General features: G+C 31.7%; 1 protein-coding gene across 1 annotated transcript; it reads left to right on the top strand.

The window, feature by feature from the left end:
- The first annotated feature begins 123 nt into the window (after window positions 1-123).
- Arf6 (ADP-ribosylation factor 6) lies at window positions 124-27,870 on the top strand. Its single transcript, XM_085190897.1, has 7 exons — window positions 124-281; window positions 7,211-7,306; window positions 22,304-22,412; window positions 22,709-22,864; window positions 23,647-23,793; window positions 23,962-24,147; window positions 24,537-27,870. Exons 3-6 carry the CDS (start codon window positions 22,331-22,333, stop codon window positions 24,102-24,104), a joined length of 528 nt encoding a protein of 175 aa, XP_085047023.1. The 5' UTR covers window positions 124-281; window positions 7,211-7,306; window positions 22,304-22,330; the 3' UTR covers window positions 24,105-24,147; window positions 24,537-27,870.
- The last annotated feature ends 67 nt before the right edge of the window (window positions 27,871-27,937 follow it).

Genomic DNA, 27,937 nt, shown 5'->3' on the forward strand with positions numbered 1-27,937 from the left:
AGTAAAGTATATTTTAATTACCGTACGGTATCATAATGTAAGAAAAAAAGTAAATAATAGTAACCAAGTATCCGATTGTCAAAGCTATTGTCATATTGGTCTGATTGTAAACTAGCACAACTTCACAGCAGAGTAGTTTCGGTGAAAGATGCCATAGAAACACGTGGCGCTAGTGTTCTCCGTCATAGTGTGACTGTGATTGTCAATCGTGTATGTGGAATGTTTTGTGTTGTGAGTGAATGCTAACTTATAGGAATTGTCGCTATATTATTTGTCATGTGGTAAGCTAGATTTATTTTATTACTATTTAAATACTAAATTTTTAAATTTAATTACTAAATAAGCTTGTATGAGAACAAATTTTAGTTTGGCTGCCTACCCGGCCGTTATTTGACCGCCATCGCCCAAGCCTGCTGACGACTGACGAGCGGCTCCACCTTTCAACTATAACTGAATTTCAGATTAATCTATAATTATAAAGTATATGACGTTATTAAAATGGGGTTGATTTGATATAAAAAGTGACGCTATAACCCGATCACGTCTACCTCCTTAGAAGTCGTTCCATAGAAACTAGATTTGTTAATACTTTATAGACATGGGCCATAACGTCTTTTAAGCATAACCGGTGATCACTAGTTTCGGGGTTACGCGTAGCTAGTTTCAGAAACTAGTTATTTCTGTAACTAGTTACAAATGTTTCATAAGCAGTTGGAAGTTTAATACGATTACTTTTATAGTTATGATTGAAAACGTTTTAGGTTAAATTACAATATCTTGCTACTAAAATGTAATTATTTATTAATTTATTTTATATACAATTATTTTTATATATTTTTTTTATATACACTTTATTATATTATATATTCTTAATATATAGAATTTTATATAGTTTTTTCGCTGATCGTTTTTTAATAATATTTGATATATTTCATTACGGAGTGAAATTAAAATTCCAAATTAAGTGAAAACAAAAAATTTACACACAAAATACATTCAAAAAGAGTAATTTTACACTTACAGAATGGAAAAAGAAATTTAAAAATACAAAAAATAAAACATAAACGCGAAACTGACACGTAATAGCAAAATATTATGGTTTAAAATTGGATGAAACTTGAGACCAAACTTGAGGTAAAAACCAGATGGTTATGGGTTCAATCCCCACTCGAGGAGATGAAATATTTATTTAAATTAATATTTTCATTTCTTCGCTCTGGTGTCGAGGTAAAGCGCGGAGTTGAGTTCTGCCACTCAACACGCAATGCCTCCAGAATTCGGCAGAAAGTGGGGAACCTAGTGTAACAGAGTGTTACACTAGGTTCCCTCTGCCTACCCTGCTGTGTGTGGGAAACAGCGTGAAGTTGATTTATTTATCTAGTATTTAAATTAAAATTAAATTTTAAAATTTTACTACTGAATATAAATAAATAAAGCCTTTATTCGCTGACCATTTCAGAATTTTTGTTTGCATAATTAAAATAAAGTATACAATAAAAATTTAAAAGACTTAAAATTAAAAACATTTAAAAAGTAATTAATTTTAGCAGCCTGCATTATTGCTATATAGCTAAACATAAAACAAAAAAAAATAACAAAATACAAAACCAAAATTAAGATCTTAAAAAAAGTTATAAAAATTGTAAGCTCAGTTATGGATTCTTTATTACGTATATAAAATATTTTTTCTGTTGAGCTTTATACAAACGTAAGGAATCATTAAAATCATCAAATTCAGATTTTTGCGCTAATTTATTATCAACATTCAAAGTTCTATTAAGTGATGGGTGTAGGCCTCAATTTTTTGTAGCGAACCTCGTTTCTCGGAATTCTTAAAAGTCTTAGTAGATCGCATAAAAAATCCCAATGTGCTTAAGATATACAAGTGTGAAGTGAACGTCGCAAGCCATTGTAACCGAACCTCTTTTAATAAATAATAAACATTAGGAAAGCTACGTCACGCTAAACAAAAAAAACTCGGAATTGGTTAAAATCCACCGTCGTGGCGCAGCGGCACAAGGGCGTGGCTGTAACGCGACGGTTGCGGGTTCGAGCCCCAATCGAGGAAATTAAATATTTATTTACATTTATTTTTTCATTTCTTCGCACTGGTGGCGAGGCAGAATTTATTTTTTAATTATCGATATAAAATAATAATCGATCAAATTGCATTAATGCATACATATTAAACTACTGTCGTCTCTTTTTTTCTTGCGGAACGTACTAAAATAGAGCAAGATGCAACTACATAAGTGTCAATGTAGCTAATAAAAATAATATGGTTTTTTCTTGGAATTTTCATAAAACTATAAATAATATAGCTTAACTTCTGCGTTTACAGTTTAGAATCGCTTTTTCGTTTCATTGGGTGTATAATACAAAAAAGTACGATGTTTGTAGCTTTTCAATCAAATTCGCCTATTCTCGTCTCTATTTTTGTTGCGGTACGTACTATAATAGAGCGAGATACAACCGTGCTAGTGTCGATGTAACTTGATTAGTGGTTACTGCTTACTCTCATGAAACTACGTATGTGAAATAATGGCTATGTGTACAGACACATAACCACAACGCAACATGTATGTAGTTTCGAATAACCGCGTAGCTCACAATCACCGCGTAGCTCCGAATCATCACAATCACTAGTTTCGAGGACAGCCCGAAACTAGTTATGCCGTGATTTGGCTTGTAAGCAGTTTCTGAAACTAGTGACGCTACGTAACGCCCATGTCTAATACTTTAGTTACCGCCTTCGCGCCGATGAATCATGACGTTTAATGTTTCAAAACTTTATCGTGCAATCAATAGATTAGGTAATTTCTGTAATAATTGATAGTGCATTGGACACGTGATAATTTTTAATTGACTCTTGTAATTAAAATTGCTTAATGTTACTTTAATAGTTAAAAAAAATGACTTTAGTGTTAGCACATATTTGCATGTTGATATAAAAAGCTAAATACTTCAAAATAGTTCTCTCTTTGTACAAAATATAGTAAAATATAATAAAAAATTTTTTGTAGATATTTTACCACACGTATTTATTGTTTATACATAATATTTTATGTAACATACTACAATTTAATACAATTGCATAGGTGTATTAGTCATTCCCATGTATAATTAGACCAATTAGAATTTCAGTTGCAAAGCACTTAATCTGCTTATTATTGTATTAATGTTGAATCTATGTAAATTAATGGCAGGAAATGTTAGATTTAGAAATATCAACTTTAAAATTCTACTAGTTTTAACCAATATGTTTTTTTAAGAATTTAAATTGTAATGAAATATCAAAACATTTACTTATTTTTGAATTCATTTTTTTTTTATTAAAATGTATGTTTATTTTCAGTATTAGGTATATTAGTGCAATATTTATCAAAGGTAAAAATAAAATATTGATAATCCTACAAAGATATGGGGAAAAAGCTAGGATCTATTCTATTTGTGAAGACATAAAACATTGCATGATATAAAGATTATATATCATAAATCATTATAAATAAGATATATTATCTCAATAGGGTGGAAAATGATTGGCAGTGTTTTGAAAATAGGTTCTCTGCCTGCCCTACCATATAAAGAAAGTGTGAAGCTGAAAAGTTAGGTTGGTAGAAGAAATATCTGTATAATGAAGTCACTTTCAAATAAAATGACAAACTTAAAGTCTATATTGCAAAGGTCTGCGAGGTTATAATCATTTACCAATTTAGTCTATTATGAAGGCCTTCAATAGAATTTGTTGAACTCTACTACTCAATTGCTTGTAATCATGTCTGATAAAAAGTTTCGCAGTATATATATCATAAATATATATCTATATAAGTACATGTCTGACATTAAATAATTACTGCCATGTTTATTAATAATCAGAAATAGGACATATTTTCTATAAATTTTTAAATTATGAGAAGAAAAATATTTTTTTTTATGAAAAACCAAGATTAATTGTCAATGGATAAAAAAATATAATTAGTGGATTGAATTTTCTGTATTTTAAAAACATAATTAAAGTACTTTAGTACCCTTCACCCAAGTTTCTTTATCAATATTTCAACTGTTACTATATTTTTACTTTTCCTTTAGTGCTGTAATCTTGCTTAGCTATGTACACTTTCACTCTTCTTAATAAAGTGTGAGAATAGCACATGAATGGACGGTAAAGCAGACTGAATGTGAGCTATTCTGAATATTTTACTTATTTATTTCCATTCAAGTACTAAAAACTAAAGTGTCTTTTTTTAGTTTCACACTGTATCCTGCTTATAACAGGGTAGGCAGAGGGAACCTGGGAAGATAGTGTTAAAATTGGGGACATTGCGTGTTGATTGGCGGAACTGAACGGCGTGCTTTACCTCGTTACCAGAGCGACGAAATACCAAATGTTGCATTTCCTCGAGGGGGAATGGAACCCACAACCTGTCGCGTTAACAGTCGCACGTTTATGACCCTTCGCCACGACTGGCCTCAATAAATCTTATTACGCTTTAGCTTCGTCACCTAACAATACCCTATATTTTTTCAACGCAGAAGCGCAAAAAGACTACATTTTTTTTATCTTTCATTGTAGGACATACGGTATTGTAATATTATGTACACGTTATAAAAAAAAATACTGGCAATTTAGCATAATATTACGAGTACAGATCATTGAGTACATTTTGTTTCGGTTACATGCGTCGTGCTCGTTTGTCATGCGCGACGATGCTCGCAGCGGATGGCGACTGATTCACGGAATTCGATGCGAGTTACGAATAGATGCGATTAAACATCTTTTTTATTGAATGACTGTAGAAATACTATATTTTTTTTTGTTGTTTTCTCTTTTTTTTAGTTGACCGCTGTCTTTCACTTCTAGCATGGTAGGCGACAGGCAATATGCGCTTTTTCTTGTCACCAGAGAGAGGAAATGTTAAATATTTAATTCCCCTGAATGAGAATCGAACCCATAACCCCTTTGCATTTACAGTCGCATGGCGCTACTGTACCATTGCTACCATTTTTCTGTTTATTTTTTATCCTGGTAAAAGATAGCGCGGCGTTGGGTTAGCTTACCTAACTCAAAAGGTCCTCAAAGTTATATTCTACTCTGCTAAATGCGGAACATGAGAGAAGTTAAAAAAATATCTATAGTCATAATGCTTATTTTTAATAGCACTTTTAATATATAAAAAGGGGCTCTCGTCTCCTCCCCTTCTATTTAAATTAGATGCCTAGATCGGATGTTGCCTATAATGATTAACGATACCGTCCACTTAAATATGACCTTTATAACCCATGCCAGTATAAATTAACTTTTTTTTATTTATGAATATAATATTCGAAAATATTTCACGTTTTAATGAATTTTGTTCAAAAATTTAGCTTAGAGATATTTTAAACAATTTTTTCCTCATATCGCCGATGGAGACTTTTTCCTCGAAACGAGATCGACTATAATGTTTGTATTTTTATGTCCCTCATAACTCAAAATGTAAAAATAATCTGTATAATAGGATGTATCTGCCGTATTTTTGACTTCGCAAAATTTCTATGTTTAATCTTAAAATAGTATGAAATTTATCGATGCGTTCCTAACGCGTGATGATCGGAAGCTAAATTCCTTATCAGCGAGGCTGCGGGCGTGTTACGCCCGCTCATACGCCAGCTCTGATAAAAAATACAAACATAGAATAGATTAGTTATCCACATTTTGTGGGTATGTTGTCTTGTTAAAAAAAATCTATAAAGATCTATTGTAAAGTGGCTTAACGTCATTTATGAAATTAGTGTATTTATTTCATAAAGGGTTACGAATGTTCATAAAGCCACGTACTGTGTATTTGTGTACTCCTACATAATTATGTTATTTGCACATCGAGTATAACAGTTAACTTTATAATTAAACTATTCAATGATTTAGTTCAACTTAATCTTTGATATTTAATATGATAATAATGAAAGGTTTCTTTTAACGAGTTAATGTATAACCATCGAGCGTTGTATAAAATGTGCGATTCATTGAAAATAGATTGAGTTAATTATTGCGATTATAGGTACTTAATTATATATCAATTGATTTTTTTCTTTGAAAGAATATAGTTCCAACATTAATTGAATGAATGAATTATTATTATTTCTAGTTATTTTATTAATGATAGTTAATTATAATATAAAAAAATCTGTTCATAAAAGAATATTATCCATGTGTCAATATTTTGTTCATACAATGTTTTCATTATTTGTATGTTTATTTGGATGACCTAACTTGACCGCGTACTGTGAAATTTCAATTCAATTGACACGGTCATGTGAATATCATAGTAACCCACATGTTCACTCGACTGACCACTGTCATGTTAATATTGACTGTTTTGATTTCTATGTTTTTACGTGACAAAAAATACACTATTTAGCCAAATATCATTAAAAATGGCTATTTGATTGACCATTTTTGATTTTTTTATAATATACCTAATTACGTAAATTTAGACGATGTCGTCGTTGCGCAATGGAATAGCGTCCGACAAAATAAACCTAGGAAACTTAGAGTTAAGACACTCCGTTGTCCACTTTTCTTCAATTTCCAAAGACATTGCATGTTGGGTAGCGGAACTCCAGGCTGCGCTTAGCCTTTTTACCGGAGCGAGGTAATGAAAATATTTAATGTAGTAATTCCCCTAGTAGAAGTAGAACCCACCACCACCGCGTTTACAGTCGTGCATATGTGCCGCTGTGCGACGACGGCCTCACACAATTAAATTTACAATTTTCACATGACATCTCTTTAAATAAGGATTAAAATCACGTTTACCGTACATCGAAGGTACTATTATGGCTTAATGGTAACCCTAATCACTTTAGCTAGATGGAATTAGCACCAAAATGCTCTCACAATATGTCGAACGTTATTAATTAATGGTCAAAGTCGTTCTTGAACATTTGGCAATGCAAATAGCTTGCGTACTAAAATATCTACATTCTTGTTATCTTGTTATATGTTCATAAGTGTAGTTTTTTTAAAGTATATACTTTAAAATAATTGTGTTTAATTTAAATACCTTTAACGAACATCAAAATTTGTAATTTCAATTTACATCATGTGCCCCGTATTCATTGTTTTACAGGCAATCTTTAATTATTTTTGTTAATTATTGAAAATGTACCTTTGTGGATTGGTACTATAACATATTATATACAATTAACATAGCGTGTTCTATTGTTGCAGGTTATGTGTGCGTATCTTTAGATAAGTAGTGCTGTGATAGAATTCTGAAGCTAACAGAGTGGAATGGTTCCGGTGTGTCGGCGGTGTCTTGTCGATGTAAGTGGATAAATATACTTCATATATAAAATATATATATGTGATGATTATTTTTTTAAAATACTATATGTCAGATATGTCAGTAGTTAGTTAGTTATATTTAATATTTATGTAGGTATTATTTAGATGGGTAATAGAAGTTAGTGACTTATTATTCTTCGGCCCTCCTCTTTTCCAATCGAGACATTACGTATTATTATATATCAAGTCAAAGAAATTAGCTATAATTTAACAAATATAAATAGAGAGATTTGGGCTTACAAAAGTTATCCTATATTTGCAATTGTATAGTCGCTCACGTTCAGGCTGTCTTGTATGCGTCATTTTCTATTTTTGTTTATAAAATTTTTAGAAAATAATTCAATTATTGCACACATTAATCTTCACAATATTCAAAATCTTGTAAATGGCTAATCTTATGGCTTTAGAATCTATTTTACTTTTTTTATTATGTTAAATACACAATCTACTTTAAGTAACATGCAATTTCCTGTCGAATCAATGTAGGTTTATTCAAATGAAATTTAAACTATTTTTAACTGCACTAATTATATATTATGTCACAAACAAAGAATTATAAATATAAACAATAAAATTACATAGATAAGATCGCGTCGCACTTTAAATTTTTTGAACACTATAAATAATACAATACTAAATTTATCTAAACGAAATACATAATTTAATTAAATATGATACCATTGAGGTAAAGTCGAGTTTATCACCTTAATTATAAAGATGGTTAATTAAACGCTATTGTTCTGTGCTGTGTTGCACGGCTACTGAGAAAAAGGTAGTCTCAATTATAACACCAGCTGCACAGATTTGTTTTTTCTTCAGCTTCAAGCTGTATACCACATGAAGCAGGGTAGGCAGAGGGAGCTTAGTAGTTAAGACACTTCTTACCCCACATTCCGCCTAATTCTGGAGACATTGCGTATTGAGTAGCGGTGCTCAACGCCGCGCTTTTTCCTCGATACCGAAGCGAAGAATTGAAAATATTAACTATTTAATTTCCTCTCGTGGAAATCGAACCCACAACTTATCGCTTTTACAGTTACACACTTGTGCCTCTGCGCCAAGACTGTTCTCAGATTTGTTATGTAAAGTATAATTTCTCGCGGTTTTCTCAACTGTTCCGCTGTTGATACAATGTGATGAAAATGAAACGTGTATTTCATGATCGGTCAGATAAACTGACTGTATTTGCTATCTTAAATATCTTGTGACATTCGATTTCTCGTTTCTGGCTTATTTAGCACAATTGTACATTGGAGGAGAATCCCTATTATTTTTTAATTACTACTGTAACTAATTTAATTTATCGAATATTATGATATGATATATTACGAATATTATGTAATAACTATTATTTTGTACAAGACCGTTGTAAAGGTAAAACACAACTTTGGATATCGGGTCTTTCAATTTTAAACCACAAAAAATGTAACCTCAAAGGCTTTTGTTTTTGTTACAAATACGTTAAGTAACGGTGAACGGAACGGAATATAGATTTACACTTCAATCGTGAACGGGATTGAACTATTCTTTACCTATTTTAATATTAGAATTTCTGTTATTCATTACGTTGTTTCATTTATTCCATTTTGTTTTCTGATCAATATTAAATATATTATTAACTCATATGTCGTATCTTAAATAAGCTGGCGAAGGAATCTCGAATCTCAGCGGAGCCATAAGAATTTTATTATGCCGCAATAAAATTGGTACTGTAATTTCAATTTAATTTAGACAGGGCGGGCTCGCGGCTCGCGGCTCGCTCCGTGTGCAATCACACACTTTACCTTGGAGTGTAAACTGAATCCAATTACTTGTCTATTACCTTTGTGATGTGTATTGAATATTTATTGGCTGACAGTTTGTATTTAAAAGCGTGGAATTCTGGATTCTGGAGTTTTTATCACACAAAACAAAAAAATAATATTTTCATTTCCTCGCTTTGGTAAGGAAGGCAAATCGCGGCGTTGAATTCCATCAATCAACACGCAAAACCTTCAGAATTTGGCGGAAGTTGGGTCACGAAAATTTTAATGGGAACAAAATATCCCAGATTCCCTCTGCCTCTACCTATGTGCGGGCTACAGAAATAATTCTAAAGATGAAAATTACCTTGTATATGATTTTTTTAAAAGTAAGTATTATCAAACTAGAAATAAAACACTTGAACAACATAAATCTTTACTCGAAATACGCTTTAATCGAAATGACATAAATATTTCACTACAAGCCCGTTAAATCTAATTAGTATTCATCGCGCTGGTGACCGGTCACACTCGCTGACGGCGTGTTGTCTTGCTAGTTTACGTTGTAGGTGCTTGTGGACCACCATTACACTGTTCATTCTATAGTTGTAGACATTCACATGGTACGCGTCAAGTCGATCTTAAGTACGTGCGCTTAGAGGCTACTTGCATGAATGTTGAGGTCTTAGTGCAGTTTTAATTGGTTGTAATGAGGTATCATTACATGATGTATGCTTAGATTTGTTGTTGTTAAAATAATATTTAATGATGTTATTCTAGTGGTAATTTGGTGGTGATTTGGTAATGATTGTTCATCTTTATCTGTTATTTTATTAGATAGTTTGTAATCGTACAAGGAAAATTATATCTAAAGTACTTTTAAGGTTTCTAAACGAAAGCTTGTGGAGAAATTGTAATTAATTGCCATCGATTAGAAATCGATTCCTCAATCGAGAAATTATTATGACACTCGATTATCAGATCAATTAAAATGATAAGAATTGTTGATTATTTCTTATACTATCTATGTCACGAAAGTGGTTGCGCTTGTCATAAGTCGCGTGCCGTTTTAATTATATATAATAATTTTAAATAGACTAAATATTGTAGTACTTTCATGTTAAAGATGTTTCCGTTGCATTCGTTACGTTTTCTCCAAGGAAACGGTGTAGCGGCGTCGTTAAGAAAGCAACGATACTTATCTCGTTACACACGTGTTTAGATAACATAATTACGGCCATTGTGTTTTCAGAGATATGATTAGTATCCCATTATGACAATGCGCGTCCACATTCTCTGTTGTCTGCTCGCAGGGGCAGGGTTAATGAAGTTAGGTGTGATTGGCCTACATGGTGCACCGGACCGTGAACTGGGCTTTGTGTGGACCTGTGGGTGATGGTAGAATGATTAATGTCATTTGATTGTTCTCGTATTTATCGCTTTTAAGATAAATATAATGAATCATTGGTAATGCTAAGTCACTTTGATTACAGTTTTTCTTACTTATGTTATTCGTTATAAAATAAAGAAGTTCTAAAACCACAATCATCACATTTACAATGACGCCAAAGTGTTCATAACTTGTTATTAACGTTGTAGCTATATCATAAATAACACAACTAATAGTCCATACAATAAGTAATTCTAAAAATACAGCACAACTAAGTTGAAATATTCTTGGCGCTCTTACTAAGATACGATAAATTATTCTTATAATTAGATACATTCCGTAATGGAAATGTAATTAAACTGCATGCTGAATGGATATTTCAAAAAAGGCAATCGTGTGCGCGTGCGCAGTGTTATCGAATATATTGCAGCGATAAACCATAAATAGCCACTTTCACGTTACGGTGTTACGCGCGTCTAAAATATATTTAAAGCGTCAACCCTGCCTGGACAAGTGGTGTTTACACCAGCTGAACGAGCTCCGAGGGGACGTTTACAGTAAAGTTTGTTCACCTTGCTCGTGCCAAACTAAATTTAATAGACAAACATTTGTAACTTTTAGTGCCTAAAATAGCTTATTTTAGCTCTGTAAAGTCTGATTTGGGTGTACAAAAAAAATAAATTAACTTAATTTTTATTTTGTTTTTGTTTGTTTCGTGTTGAGCGGCGGAGCTCAACGCCGCTCTTTGCCATGATACCAGAGCGAAGAAATGAAAATATTAAATATTGCATTTTCTCGAGTAAAATCTCGGATAATTGAACCAACAAAATCTGTCGCGCTTACAATCACGCACACTTATGCCCCTGGCCACGGTCGCCACGACTGGCCTCTTGATCTACATATATGCATATTAATCTTATGCATTTTGTACCTGTTTATTCTAGGAGCTTAACTAGTATTAGCTGCTCTTTAATATATTTTTGGCGTACTCATATTTATTTACGACGATATAAAAACGTACCGCCGAATGTATAGTTGTGAAATTTGATGTGTAGCCAAACTCACGTTATAAATTAGGCTACTATTGAATATAACATAGGTAATTATGTACTTGATATTCTATTCAATTAACTATTACTCTAAAGTTTTAATTAATTTAGGTAAACTATCGAGCCAGTTTATACAGTGTTTGTGACGTAAGCTCAAAGTTGAAAGGAGTTTAAGGCCATTATTGAAATTTACCTTTCGATAATAGTTGCAGAGATTGTCAGTACCTGTACCCATATCATTGTTGTGATCGTACCAAGACTGCGTGAGGCATTTCAAAAACTTATCTTGTTTTAAATCAGGGCAAACACATATAAAATCTTATTTCTCACTGGTATTATAAATGTGAAAGTTTGTGAGGATGGGTGGATATTTCTTCCAATTTCACGCAAAAATACTGAATAGATTTAGATGAAACTTTACAGTAATATAGCTTATACATCAGAATAACACATAGGGTAAAATTAATGATAAGTTTTTGTATAATTTGGCTACAATATCACAATAACTTTTAGTGTTTGGGGCGCTAGTGTATTTAAATTAAAATATTCATTAATCATTATTTTTCTTATATTATCCAGAGAAGGTGCAATTGTAACTTTAATTTCAATAAAATTTGTGTTAAATTGTCCGTCATATTGGGTTTCTTGAGTCTCGGGTTGGAATCCATTTTGCGGTCCACATTGATTGAGCGGTTACGACACGAATTCCATCAGCCCCTCGTCGGCTTAGAGCTACGTTTCGATATGGTTTCCGCCGTGTGGATTTCTTGTTGCCATGCACCACCTTAATCTTCGAAACTGTATCTTCTTGTAGTGAAGTTTAAGGTGTTTGTTTATAATAAATATCTAGTATAAATTACAATTTATAAGTTTCTTACATATTTCTATAAAGATTTAAATGTACAGTAAATGTGATTTAAATTATATTATTGTAGAAAAAGTAGGTAATTTCTTATCATAAAAATGAATACGCTGGCTTTGTTTCTTAACACAAAGTATTAGAACAAAGATAATTTCCGTTATAATACAAACAAGCTTAATTAAACATATCGTATCGGGGTTCAGTAAACGTTATATCTTGAACTGACAAGGTGTATCTGACCTATTAATTGAACTTGTTAGATACAATGAACAGAAAGTGATTATTGACCTAGAATTTTAAATGATTTTATTCTGCTTTATTTAATTGTGTCTGATTTTATTTAAATAAGTATTAATATTTTAGTTGCCATTCTCAATGTTAAAAAAGTCCTTATGAAATAAAAATTGGCAATATTTCAAACTCATATTTGGCAAAAGATACAAGCTAAAAGTGTTTCATGAAAGTACTAGCTCTCTGTAGTTTATTATTGTACATATAAACTATGTAGGTATGTAATAATATTTATTTTGATATGTGAATGAAAAACGTTTATAAATTATATATACTTACATATTATATTATGTATTATCTAAAACGGATACTGCCATGCAAAATTTTAGATAACACTTGAATGTCTATAGTTCATTTGAATTTTAGACATATTTTTAATATTTATTTATGCACACTATATATATTTTTAAATTATTTATTGCACAAAATTTGATCTATAAAAATGTACAAATGGGCGGACTTATCGCAATTTTTTATATATTTGTTTGTTGAAAATTCTACATCTATGAATGAAAAATAATTTTATGTATTGATTTTATACATCCAAACTCAAAGGAACTGATACACCAAGAGTAACTTGAATATTTTATGTATTTTTAGGGATTCTTGCCGTCAAGCCTTCGTCACTATTAGGATAGTCCTAACAACACTTAAACATTGTATCAAGTTTCAGCATCGTCAAGTACCTGTCGACCATAATGCATTATTCGTACGGACTCATGTCCGCAGTCTTCTGTTTGTAAAATGTTCCAAGATGGCGAATACGCGGCGGCATAGGTGCATGTTATGCAATGCTAGAGGTTTTATATTTGACATTTGGCTCTTGGTCAGAATGAAATTTTATGCATTTCTGTACTGTTATTTTCATGATCTTTTCATTTTTATATATTATAAATACACTATAATGTTATTAGTTATTTCTAAGTTAGGAAACACTAAACATTTCCATTACAAAAGTTAGAACCATAAATGTGCAAAGCTAACTCACTGTGCTCCATAAATGTGTTAACTTTAACTTGATTAAAACTGATACTATAGCCACTGAACCATAGTTATCTTTGTTGCGGGGTTCGGTGAAATTTAAAGAGCTTTTGGCCGAGTTCTCGAGCGCTTCTATAAACGACAAAGCTTAATTTGCCACGTTACGTAAATCCTTAAATGGCAGCGCGAGTGTGCTATCTTCGAGTGCCAGAAAACTAAATGAGTCTCAATAGTTAGTATTTTTTTAAATATGTAAATTGTTAATATTATGTACATAATACTTTAAATTAATCCGACCGATTTTAGTAGGTACCTATTCATATGAGAAGTTGAGAAGGTCTTATTTTATATCATACAACAGACTTCTACCAGACACTTGATATAGCAAATTCATTGAGTTTTTAATTATACACAAAATTAAACATGGAAACATGATCCTAAAATCAGATAGAATGACCAACTGCGGTGAAAAATAAACATGAATATTTCAAAATAAATTTTGTAATAAGTAAGTGCATTAATATTTAAATTTTGGCCAATGAACTTTTCAGTATATGGCCGTCTTGAAGTTTGCTGTAGATGGCTACGCAGATTTGATTTTAGGATTCCCCTTAGTTTTGATTATTTTGTTCTCGAGTGAACAATGCGCAAAAAAGTTCAGAAAACCCTATTTCAGGGTGGCCACGACTTGTTAACCGTACTGTACATGTTTTGATACGAAGCTAAGCCGCGTTAGATGCATGGTCCCCTACACGGCTTCCCTTGCTCTATAAGGCTTAGCGCGCACTGGTAACTTTTGTCACGGTGACAATAAACTTTTTGTCACTGACATGTCACCATACTTTTCGCCACTGCGCGCACTTGCGATGACAGTGACGAAATTTTTTACATTTGATAAAATGGATCTCGAAGAGATGGTTGTCTGTGCACTTATATTAAGAAATAGAAAAAAAAGCAAATGTAGAAAATATTGGCTTTCAACTTTTCATTTGTCTTAGAGCAATGGCCTCAACTCAATTTCGTCAATCAGTATTGTCATTGTCTATTTCATCTTCATGAAAACACACGTTTTGCCTTGGTGATGAACTTGACGCCATTCTTGAAATAAAAATTCTGTGCTGCAATGCAACACGCTGCTGTTTCATGTTTATGCGGAAGACGACTAGTATGGAAACCGCAAGGGGGAGGTGACAAATAGTTGCTAATGCGCGCACGGGCATACAAATCTATGGACGCGGTGACAGTTGCGTCACCGGCGTGTCGCCGTCCTCCGCGGACAAAAAGTCACCCAATTGTCACGTATCCAAATGCGCGCACCTTCATTAAGTGTAATGTACACGGTGACAGTCACGCAACAGTCACGGTGACAAAAATCACTAGTGCGCGCTATACCTAAATCTTTCTAACTATTGGGACGTAGAGGGGAAACGATGCCATAAAAGACAGTCGTCCAAAGATAGCATTAGTGCTTGTGCAGCGTAAACCATAACTGAGACGCTGAATGCTTTCCTTTCTGAACGGATGTAAATGCGGATTTAAATTTGTTGTTATGTTATGTTCGGCTCTTTTAAGTTATTACTATTATTCGGGATTCTTTTAAGTTATTACCATTTTATAGCGGGGTGAGAATTTGCACAATATATGGTAAAATATTTTTTTGTAAATGTTTTATATTGAAAACTTAATTAGGTATTTGAGCTCTAGAAGTGGATTATATCATTTATATTTTTACATTTTCTTTATTTTTAAATTGCAACAGTATGGAGTTTAAAAACATGACCGCTCACGCCTTCAACACCAGTATTTACTAGTGAGTCATAAAAAGCTCGATTATGATGCTTTTATAATAAGCGTTGAATAGTCAATGTTTGTCCCGTTTCCGGTGTAATTCAAGGGAAGCAGCAAATACCCTCCTGTCATCAATTACTTCTTTATTGTCGACAGAAATATACTCGTATTCGTGAATAATATTTTATTATATTCGTTAAATATATAACGTTTTCGTGGTATTTGTCTGGCTGTAGATACAACTAGAAATCGGGCTTAGGCCAATAACTTTATTTCAAGTGTATATTTTTATTTTAAGTGGGCGCTTTTCCGCTTACGCAAAATGGGGCAATGGACTCGGCACACGAATTGTGAGCAAGTAGAAAGTATTGAACGAAGTTATTTTACATTTAACTAAGTTTTACTGAAAATATGAGGCATAAATGAGGTAAGTTCTTTCTTCTTACCAGAAAGGTTAAAAATAAGTATTATTGTTAGAAGAAATATATCTTACCAATTTTCGAAACCACACAAAAAGGAAATAAAACGAATTGCATTTTAGTATTAAATGATATCGTGAGAGTTTTGTAAAGTATATCAAGATAACATCAACTTGAAGCTTAATGGAACCATCATAGTTATAGGCGAAACGCTCAACAGTCAGTAGACCAAATCGCGGACGTAGCTTATATTTCATACGAGTTTTCTTAAGACGTACACTAAATATCTATATAGGTATATAAAAACATCTATAATAAAATTATAGGTATGGCTATTGGAAGTTGATATATTTAGTCAGATACTTTTAAAATCTTTTATAACATATTTTTAATTACCATTTTCTTAGAAAATGTCAACCTCGTACTTAATTGCACCAAGTTCCCTACAAAGTTAAATCTATTAAAAGTATTCTTCAGTTTAAGAAGCGAAAATTCCATTACCGTTAAAAGACTGGCCCCAGTCGGCGTCTGCGGTCACGGCCTGCCAGTGCTCTTTTTTCTTTGCTAACCCACTAAGAAACACGAATTAGCGAACAGGTTCTGTAGTTACTCGGGACTTTAACCGTGATAACGTTCGTAATTTATTTATATTCATAAAATTTTATAATATTTTCATAAATTAATTATATTATATTATTTTGTAAAATCTGGTGTTAGGTACACTTGTCCATACTACGTGTGGTAGGCCGAGATATTCTAGTTATAAATTACTTAGCTAAAAGTTAGCATCCACTTTAATTTTTCAAAGATATTGCCTAATTTTTGAGACATTGCCTCTTAAGTGGCGGAACATAATGTCGGACTGCTTTCAGAATGAGACAATGAAAATAGTTTTTTTATCCTCGGTTGGAAATCTAACCTACGAGTACATCATCAAGTTTACCGTCACAACTTGTGCCGAGTACGATGTATGATACTCCGAATGTGGGACTTGAACACACATCCATCATGCACAGATTTAATAATATTTTTGATTACGGCAATTGCTTCAATAAAATTAATATATCGAATACGTGAAATAAATAGTACGTCAGTATAATCGTTATATTCTTTAAATTTCAATTTCCTACCATCAAGTCAAATTTATATAAGTAGAAAGTACTTTGCTAGTAATGGTAACATTTTACAGAATAAACTACTACGTTTGTTTTTTTGGCAACGGACCGTTTCCATTCCGTTTAATTGGAATAGTTACTGTTCTTTGCTCGTCTCAATCACGAGCCGAATCATCGATCCATAAAGTTTTATATTGTAGGTATGTATTATACATTAGCATATAAATAGGTAAATATTTAAATATCATATAAATTATTTATTGAATAATTACTTAATTTAAAAATGAATTTATTTTTCTTGATTTTTACCACTCGTACACTACGATTTTTTATGCTGTTTACAAACAAAAAAAATAGTAATAATAGTGGAAAAAAACGCAAATTAGCTAGGATAAGGAAATGGTGCGGAAATCGTGTAACGCCCTTTACTGGACCCGCCGGAAATGGAAGGGTGAACTTAAACGAAATGGAACAAATGCTGTTGTATATGCGCTTTCACACTTTTGTTCAGTGACTTTTTTTGTGTTTTTTATGTTCATTTTTACTCTATCGTGGTTTAAGATTAATATAATTAATTTAATATGCTTCTACTTATGTTTGTAATGTCATATAATAGTACGTAACTTCGATTACAATACAAAAGTTTGATGCTTTCGTTTAGAGCTCTAGTCGTATTAGAGAATAATCTTAGAATTGTAGTTCAAAAGAAACATCGATAAAGAATCACTCGTGGTTGTGCTCTAGTTTTAATATCATTAATTTTACTTAAAAACATGTCTTTTTCAAAATTGAGTTCGAAGATTCCACCGGAACTAACATACATACATTGCAAGTTCAATAAAAACTTTTAAAAAGAATTTAGGTTAGTGTTTTTGCTTGTATGGGATATACTCATTTAATTTTTAAATTTGTAATTGAACTTTTTCCTAAACGAATAAAGGCAGGCTGTACAATCCTGTATTTGGTTATCATCTGCCATTATGTATCTTTCTTTTAATCTATCAACATTTAAATGTACTCTCGTTAGTATAAGCCATTTTTAATATAGTTGTATGTTCATCATTCATGCTTAAAGCGATAAAGTACCTATCTACTACAATAAAACTAACTGTAATGAAGTGGCCGACGTCATAATGTTTTATAATTACTTGTATTGAATGTCCGGCCTCTTCACGTCCGTCATATATATGTACCTACGTACTACATATTGAAAGATGAAGACGTTTCAGTTATAAATTATGAAAGAGTTCGCTTTAATATGCTTTTGTTTTCTGGTTTCTATTATACGTAATATAAGAATTTTTAAATAAGTATTATTTTACGACAGGAACAAATTATTGTTTTATAACGTAATAGATTTTCAATTAACGCCTCTCTCAAGTGCTAACGCCCCAAATTTACTTTAAAAAAATATATTATTATTTTTAATTATTGAATTATACTACACTACATAAAGCCTGAATCCTTGTTACTTAATGTTTAAAAGGGACCAAACAATATCATTAACGGCGTTACGTATTAATTAACATCTTGAGTATTTTATATGGGGTCCTTGAGACGTCGAGATATGAAAAGCAATTTCGTTACAATTAGCTATTCACGCCATGTCACTATACGGGATAGGCACTCTTGGTGATTTAATTCGTAATTAATTCCAAATTGTATAGGAGATTGTTTGAACTTGTTGTCACAGATTGTTTCTTATAATACTGTACTCGTATGTGTATAAAGTAAGAGGTTAAATAAGGATTCTATGTAAATCGTAATGCTACACACTAATTAAAGGAGAATTTTGTTATCTTCATACATATACAAGGATGGTAATCCGGTAGACGGGGCCTAATTACCTAGTGTTATCACACTCCGTTTCCATTTGGACACATCCACTCCTCACTTTTCGCCGCATTCTTGAATCATTGCGTTTTGTGTGGCAGATCTTAACGCCGCGCTATGTCTTGTTACCGGAGCGAGCCACGAGGAACTGCGCCACGACGGCTTATATAAATATAGGTTTATTATAACTCAATCTTGTCGTTTATTAGGCTTATTCGGCTTGCTGTGGATTTTAAGAATAACATTAGTTTATCTTCAGAGGCGATAGAACATATTAAGGTCAAATTCAATTGGCACATTCTATATCTGAGGCAAGTCCCGAGCACATTCTAGTTATTGTATAAGGTCTCTAATAGTGCGAGGGCCGCTTCCTCGTTGTAGTCATTCGACTTGGACTTCAATGGCTTACGTCATTTGTTACACTAGTAATGTTTGCTTTATTAATCGTTGCTAGGCTGGATTTTACAGCGGTTTCCTTTCATTTACGAAGAATTCGTAAATATTTAAAAAGTACGTAGCTATTTCTTTTGATTTTTCTTCTTTATATTTAGAAACGTAACGTGCCCTTGGTGATGTGGTTTGTATAGGCTATGTTCATTAAAATAAACTTCGCAAAGGAAAAGTGGTTTTCGTATTACCTACTAATATAATATAACAATTTTGATAAAATATCATGTTTTTCAGTAGACCTCATACTCTTCTAAAGCTGTAGAAATTTCCATATAACCTCATTTTATTTACAAGCTTATTCCGAAGTTCATCCACGTTCCCTAATAATTGCTTCCATGTGTCCCACGAAATATGTTTGGTTATACGGCGACCCAATTTAGGGTTCCGTGTACAAGTACAATACTGCCTCGTTCTAACTTTTATGGGAGCAGTACACGCTGTTAACTTCTAAATGTAATCGACCCAACATCGTTTCATAGGGAATTGTGTCATTGATCTTTCTTATAACATAATTTATTCGAGTTTATTTTACATAAGAGGCTATTTTGCAGGTCAGTCTTGGCGTAAAGGCTTAAGCGAGTGCCTATGAACGGCAAATTGTGGGTCCGATTTCCACTCGAGGAAATTAAATATTTAATATTTCCACTTCCTCGCTCGAACGAGGATGTGCCACTAACGAGGCAAAGCTATGTGTTGAGTTTCACCACGCAACACGTGATGCCTCTAGAATTTGGACGAAAGCGGAGAACGGATGTGTATTAACGGAGAGACTAGTTTTCTGCATTTAAGTTGTATTGGTATAAAAATATATCGTTTGATAGGCACTATATGTATTTCCAATGCAATCACTTGCATATAATCTTCTTGTTCGAAGTAGACTATTGGCCCAGTTAGTGTTTTGCTATTACTTATGCTATATGTTTATAACATAAATAATTGATAAAGTATTTTATCTTTTTTACAAAACATTTAAAGTTTGAATGTAGCGAGAGATGCGAACCAGTGTTCTTCGGTATCTCCCGAGCTCTTGAAAATTCAAATATCGCTTCGTGCAAATTTTGACACGTTTTCTAAAATCATATTTTTTATTTCCTATCCAGAATAACATTTTAAAAAAATTTAAAATTTATTTATCTAGTTCATTCTACTTTTCCTGCAAAGGTTAAAAAAAAATTATTACATGCATGTATGAAAAAATGTGTAGATAACTTTATGCCTTCATTGAAATTGTTCATATATTGATAAGTAAACTTAACAATGTGATCGTCCTACATTGCTTTATTCGCGTACGCATTCGAGAGGCTCTTGAAATGAACATAACTAGCTAATTAAATGTAAGAGTTGCTTATAAAATGTACGCAGTACGAATATTTGTTTTCTCTTTTCCCTTGCGTGTGAAATGTCGCGGTCTCGTGTGAATTTTACGTGCGACAAAATAAGTTTTAGTGTCGGGCCTGTATTGAGCGACAGAAGAATTCACCGAGGGCTCTTGTCTCCTATATTTAGCGCGACGGAATCTAGGCCGGCGGAAGGTTTCTTGTGGGATGCCGACGTAGCGAGATTTCCTTATAGATTGTGACTTAAGCCCCCATTGTCCATTTGGGGTTGTGTCGTACATATGATAATGGGGCCCATATAGGTGCACTTATATATATTTTATTCTTTGTACGCTATGAAAGTGTGAGCTTTTTTGTTTGTATCTTTTTTTTTATTTACTGTGTGTGAACTATTTTATGTGTTAAACATTTAGGCATATTTTTTTTACTTCACGCTGTATCCCATACAGAGCAGAATAGGTAGAAGGAACCTGGGAACCTAATGTTAAGTACATTTCCGTTTCCCACTTTCTGCTGAATTCTGGAGGGATTGCGTATTGTGATGTGAAACGCCGCGCTTTGCCCCGTTACCAGAGGGAGAAAATGAAAATATTAAGTATTTCTTTCTCCCTAGAGGGAATCGAACCCATAATCGTCAAATTTGCAGTCGCACGCATATGCGCCAGCGTCATGACGATCTTATGTATATTAAATAAATAAAATTATAAATTTTCTCGATTGTTATCGTTTAGAAATTTTTGCAATAAAGTATAAATAATAATATACATGTCTCTTATGTAGTCGAGCTCAAATACGGCTGAGTCCACGTGCTAACATGTGTGTGGCTATAATTTATCAATGTAATTATGTATTTCGACTTTTTGCAAAACCGTTAGTTATTTAATCAGCAGGTCGACGGCGCGTGACAAAGGGCAAGGGGCAAACCCCTTTTAGATTCCCAAATGTCACGATAATACTTACATATTATAGTATACTTTTTATTTATAAAGGTATAATAAATAGAAATGTTAAGAGTTTTATGACCAAAATCGGTGTTTATTCAAACAAACTTGCAAGAAAGAGAAAGTTAGCACAACTAGAAATTATTCTCGAAAGTTACTTGGCCTCTGATGGTAGAGCCATTTAAAATAGGACTAAAATTAAATATAACATGAGAAAGTGAAGAGACTAAACGTATTATGTACCTTTTACATATTTTATTTTTTTTGTGTATATAGACGTCATCATGGCTTAAGCGAAACATGTTTGGCTAAACGCAATGATTATAGGTAGAAGTTATACCTGTGATATATATATATATATGCAATATTACATTTTATTTCTCGATCAAATTATGCTGTTGTTGTATTCCATCTGGAATGTATGTTCACCACAATAAATCCGTGAGAGATGATTTAATAAAATACCTAAGTATTACCTAATACCTAGATGACCAAGTAGTTCAAGGAAATGAACTATGTATTATGTTGAAATTGTAATAATATGAAATATCAATAATAAAATGAAGTATCTCTATGATTAATAACTGTTGATAATAACAATAAAATTAAACAATTACAGATTGCTTGTCTATGGTAATAAATGAACTAAGTACAATTTTATATTAAAGGTTAAATCGTGCTTATATATCAATATGTTCGAGAGCTCATGTATCAAAAAACAGTATAGATTGCCGTAAATACTACTTTTATACTAATCTACTCTCTAATAAATTTTCAGTTGTGCGGTTGAGGCGAGCTCAGCAACATGGGGAAGCTGCTGTCGAAGATCTTCGGCAACAAGGAGATGAGGATATTGATGCTGGGTCTTGATGCTGCTGGAAAGACTAGTATCCTTTAAAACATAACATCTTATATTATACTTAACAGTTATTTCACTGAGAATTAAGTATAAGAAAAAATAAATATACTCTGCTACATATATTACTTAAATGAATATTTTAATATACTAGTAGTAAATCTTAGCGAATTCAGTTTAAAAATAAACAAAAAGAAATTACCATACATTATTGTGTTATCTTTGTAAAGCATGACTTTACTACACCGACATTTTATGCGCTCAGGTAACCCCAAAAAAAGGGCCGCAAAAAAAACTACATGATATTTTCTTATCAAGATGTTCCAGCTATTTTATATAAATTAAAATTAGGTCAGTCAGTCACAACGATACCTACGGTCGGTTTCAACGTGGAAACCGTGACGTATAAAAATGTCAAATTTAACGTTTGGGACGTCGGCGGGCAGGACAAAATACGACCACTTTGGAGGCATTATTATACAGGTAAGATTAATAGTCCGTGAGATACCTTTGCGTTTTTTTTTAACATCTATAATTTGAGAGGTTCGCAACGTCATGTTGGTTTATTGTAATAAATATTGAGGAAGTAAGGAAATATCTTCCATTGTATAAAATAGCAAAATAACTTATTGGTTTACTTATTCAAATGTATATATAGAAGATGTATATATAATGTACCTAAAGTTTATATTACGGTAAATGTTTCCTGTTGATGAATTTTACACAATGCTATGATTAAATTCTGTATTCTAATATTGCTTATTTTATAGTAGGTAATATAGATGGTGGTTTACGTTAATAAGCTTCCATGTTTAAACCAAGTGTTGATTATACACACATATATGCCTTTCAGGTATAAATAGTTTATTTTTTTATATTTTAATTTGCAACATATGTATTTTCCTCAATGTGGTTTCTTAATTATAACTTATCGTATCTAATTGTTCTATTGATATAAGTCAAGAAAATTAACAATAATAAAAAAACTTTGAAAAATTATAATACAATACAGTAAGACAGCATGAATTTCTTGATCTTTAACGTCTTCTACTGAATGGATTAAGATATTTATAGCTATTAAATAGGCAGTAGAGGTGTTCTTTATTTTAAAATACTTTTGACTTCTGAATTATTCTTAAAAAGTAAAAAATAAGGTACAGGTAGTTCGCCGCCACGTTTTGATATAATAATTATTTGATATGCCAAACAAATATTTTTGTTGCTACTGCTTAGATAAATACATATGTATGTATTTGAAATTCCAGGCACTCAAGGTCTAATCTTCGTGGTGGACTGCGCAGACCGCGACCGCATCGACGAGGCGCGGCAGGAGCTCCACCGGATCATCAACGATAGGGAGATGCGTGATGCTATCATACTCATATTTGCTAATAAACAGGATTTGCCAGACGGTAAGTCTTTTTAACACTTAGTAAAGCAGATCAGATTGAATATATTGTAATACTGTTAAATGTGAAATATTCATGTTAACACTACTTTAATGTTGTGCTATAAATAAAAGAAAGGAAAAAATATTAAAATATTAGTTTATTTTAATCTTAAATCTCTTTTCTAATCAGCAATGAAACCCCACGAGATCCAAGAGAAGCTCGGGCTGACGCGCATCCGCGACCGCAACTGGTACGTGCAGCCGTCGTGCGCAACGTCCGGCGACGGCCTGTACGAGGGGCTCACGTGGCTCACCACCAACCACAAATTATGAGCTGCGGAGTAGGCGGCGTTGAGCGCCGTCTGTTGAGTGCACGGTGGGTACTGATAACTGAATTTTATATTTAACTGAGAATTATAAATAATTGAATGTAATGAATATGTATATTAATTTTTAAATAACGTGTATTTTAATACTTATTTTATACACAGAGTTGTATGATATTGTCAAGTAAGTCACTAACTCTTAAAACAATTGTGTTATATATAACTGTAACTGTAACTGTAAATATAACTGTGTACATTGGTACACAGTTATATTTACACAATACACACATAAATACTTGTTGGTGTAATAAAGTCTTAAATAAATAAATATATATACAGAGTTATTAAGGACTTAGTAGCACTATTAACCATACAAAATGAATGTTAAATATATGAAAATGTAATGTGAATAATATTTTATGATTTATTATTTTTCCAGGTGACGATTTCGATGCCATTTATAATAAGTAAGCTGCGTCCGTGCCTGTCGGATATAGAAACCAATGTGAACCAGTGTCGATCGGACTATACGCGCCCATAAGCCCCCTACACACGACAATGTACGACTACGTGCGATAATACACGATAATACGCGATAATATGCGATAATACGCGAGTGAACAAACTGTGCCGAGTGGACTATACTAGTTAGTACGTGAACAAATTGTCTCACACAAATGATAAATCAATTATTCCATTATTTAAATGAAAATTAGAGCTTTGTTGTATCGAAATATTTTGATTATTTTTTTATTGTTTATTTAAAAGGAATTACATAGAGTAAATGATTTTTTTTTAATTATTATAATTTACCTCCATTTTTTTGTATGATAGTAAGTAGTAGTATGAGATAACATTATAGTTATAAACGAGTGGATACGAGTATTTGTAAAGCAATACGAGCACGCCTGCGTTATATAGAATATTGTACAGTAGCTTATCTAAATTGGTATGCGTATACAGTGTGACTCGAGACAGACTGAAATTTATGGCATTGTTAGTATTATTAATGAATTTAGTACTAAATTGTGAAAAAATGTTGGATAAAATAGAGTAAATTAAAGAGAAACACGTTATGCCGTATATACTACACACCTACACTACTTTAGATTTCTTAATTTGACTAGTTTTATGTCAATGCATTAAAATAAAATAATTTATTTCAAATTTATATCGAAATATTAGGTATTCATTAATTATTCAAATAAACTAATCAATATGTTTTGTTTATTTATACTTGTCATTGTTAGACACAATGCATTGACATAAAATTTTGTCTCTTTGGACAAAACTAACTGTCAACTTAAAATTGTAAAAGTGCGACATTATTACTGATTAATAAAATATTAAAATTATGACGTATACCTTTTTTGCTTCAGTCCTAATTGCAATATTATAAATATATGTTATTAATTTTCTTCCCATTCTTTAAATTGAAAAAAAAAAATACAAAATTTAATTAGATATATATATGACTTTATGTGTGTTGATTTTGATAGTAGATGTTGCTTTTGTAAAATAAATATTATTATAGTATTAAAACAAATTTGTTTTATAATAGCTTTGCTTTAGACCTTGGCTTGATTTTTCATTAATAGATTTATATGGGACCATACAATTGAAATTGTTCCATCGAGTTGTCAAGTTACTATAATATACTGTAGAGGTTTTTACATAACAATTAAATATTTTTTTAAGCTTCACACTGTATCCCGCGTAAATCAGGATATGCAGAAGGAAGAGTGTGCTGCGTCTTCTTTCCAGAGCGGAAATGAAAATAATTAATTCCCCCAAATTGGAATTGAACCCTTTGTGCCGCTGTGCCACGATGGACTCACATTTAAATTGAAATTTATAATATTCCATATAAAATGTCTATTTTGTTGTCAAATAATATTTATTTGAAAGTATGTTTAATCATAAATCCCTCTTTACAATTTTGGGCTAGTGTTTATTTGTACTCATTATTTATATTTCATTCCAAGTGTAATTGAAATGGCAACAGTATGGCTTTTTTTTGAGCAATCACAATTTTATTTGCCAATAATTTAAAATAAATTTTAAGCACAACTGTAACCGCATTAATCATCTTTATTTTAGTATTATAAAATTTTGGAAACCAGATTTTTCGAATACTGCAGTTGTTCAAGTATGTGGTCTGCAATCCATGGTCGCAAACTATCGTTCGTTCCGTTTTAAAAAATGTATAATATTAAAACATGTGATTAAGCCGAGTTTCATTTAAAGGATGTATTAATCGCGAAAATGAAAGATATTAAAAGTAAAGCCTGGGAACCTATTATAGATCTTAAGGAAGAAATTAAAAAAAAAATCTTTACATCCATTGTAAAATTACTGTATTTCTTAGCAAAAAATCAAAACTTTAATAGTTAGTAGAATATAAAATTCTATAAACACAACTCAAAATGTCATGTCGTAAAAAACATAATTTAAAAGGAAAAAAAATTAAATATGAAAGCCGCTTTGACATGATAAATTATTTATGTTCTTGATTGATTTTCTATACCATTAAATGTTATTCCAAATGTGGACATTTTTTCTGTAATAAATAAAACTTCTTAGTACTTTGTAAAATTCAACAATGTGTCAACCACACATCTAAATGTTCCTTTTTTTGTTGTATAGTAAAACGATTCATGTGAAGATTTTCATTCCATATGTTAAAACGTGACTACTGAAGGCTAGGTCCCTTGGAAAATATGTCTAGATCCGCCCACGTCTGTACTATAGGTTCTCACACTTTAAATGATTTAATATTAATATAATAATAGTCACTCCATAACATTAATTTGCTTTAATAAATATAAATATAAATTTGGTTAAAAATGCCTTTGCTTATTAATACTTATTTGTATTACGTACGTAAAACATTATTTTTTTCTTATTTTTGTATGTCGATTTATTTTGTTATTTTATACATAAGTTAAAATTTGTTTCTTCCATTATGTAACATTTGTAAGTTGGATGTATATTAATTTTATTTTTGTAAATCATAAATAGATTTTGAATTGTATATGAAGAAAGATTGAAATTTTATTTATTGGTTGGGCACATTTAATTTTTACTGTTTGATACTTGTATAATATAATATTTTTATTGTTTTGAAAATTTCAGTACTGTCCTAAAAGCTTAATTAATATCGAGCAATTGGTGGAATAAAAAAATGTGCATAATTATATTTACATATTAAATACTTTATTAAAATTACTGGATTCGAATGGTAACATATTTAATTTTTTTATTGAACACGACTTACACACTATAGATAAAAAGTGGTCTGATAAAAGACTGACTTACATAGCGTAATAGATCGAACATGTCTTGCCTTTCTTTGTTTTCTGTGTTTCAATAATTGGGTCAATATACTTTTATATAATATTGTGTAAGCGTTAATTTTAAAAACTTACTGCTATTATATGTAGAATTAAATGTGCTCAAAACCACAACATATATTTTTCTATATAAACGTTAAGCTACTTCACTATCAGTTTAGATTTTTTTTATAAATATATGAATAATAGAAAGCGGCGTGTGTAAAAAAATATAAAAATTCGCAAAAATTATATATTTTAGTTGTATTTCTACTGTATTAGATGTAAAGCGCTTAAATATCAAGAATATGATGATAATGTATTATTTGATTTGGATCGTTTTGTCGCTTGGTTGTAAATTATCTCGTGGACGCGTGGTTGAGTTACAGTCTGCTGTATAATATTGTAGAAACGTTATTCAATATAAATTCACACTTATAATGCTGGTTTTACTATTTCTAAACCTATTTTTTTTCTTTTGTTTTTTATGTCTGGATAATGGACGGCG

The sequence above is a fragment of the Heliconius melpomene genome, chromosome 10 (genome assembly GCF_056956725.1).
Source record: "Heliconius melpomene rosina isolate 202511_hmr_F chromosome 10, ASM5695672v1, whole genome shotgun sequence".
Lineage (NCBI taxonomy): Eukaryota > Metazoa > Arthropoda > Insecta > Lepidoptera > Nymphalidae > Heliconius > Heliconius melpomene.

Excerpts from the sequence above, each read along its gene's own strand:
- Arf6 (XM_085190897.1), top strand. The coding sequence starts at position 22,331 with ATGGGGAAGCTGCTGTCGAAGATCTTCGGCAACAAGGAGATGAGGATA. Across the intron at positions 22,413-22,708 it reads TGATGCTGCTGGAAAGACTA|CTATTTTATATAAATTAAAA; the intron begins GTATCCTTTAAA and ends AAGATGTTCCAG. Across the intron at positions 22,865-23,646 it reads TTGGAGGCATTATTATACAG|GCACTCAAGGTCTAATCTTC; the intron begins GTAAGATTAATA and ends TTGAAATTCCAG.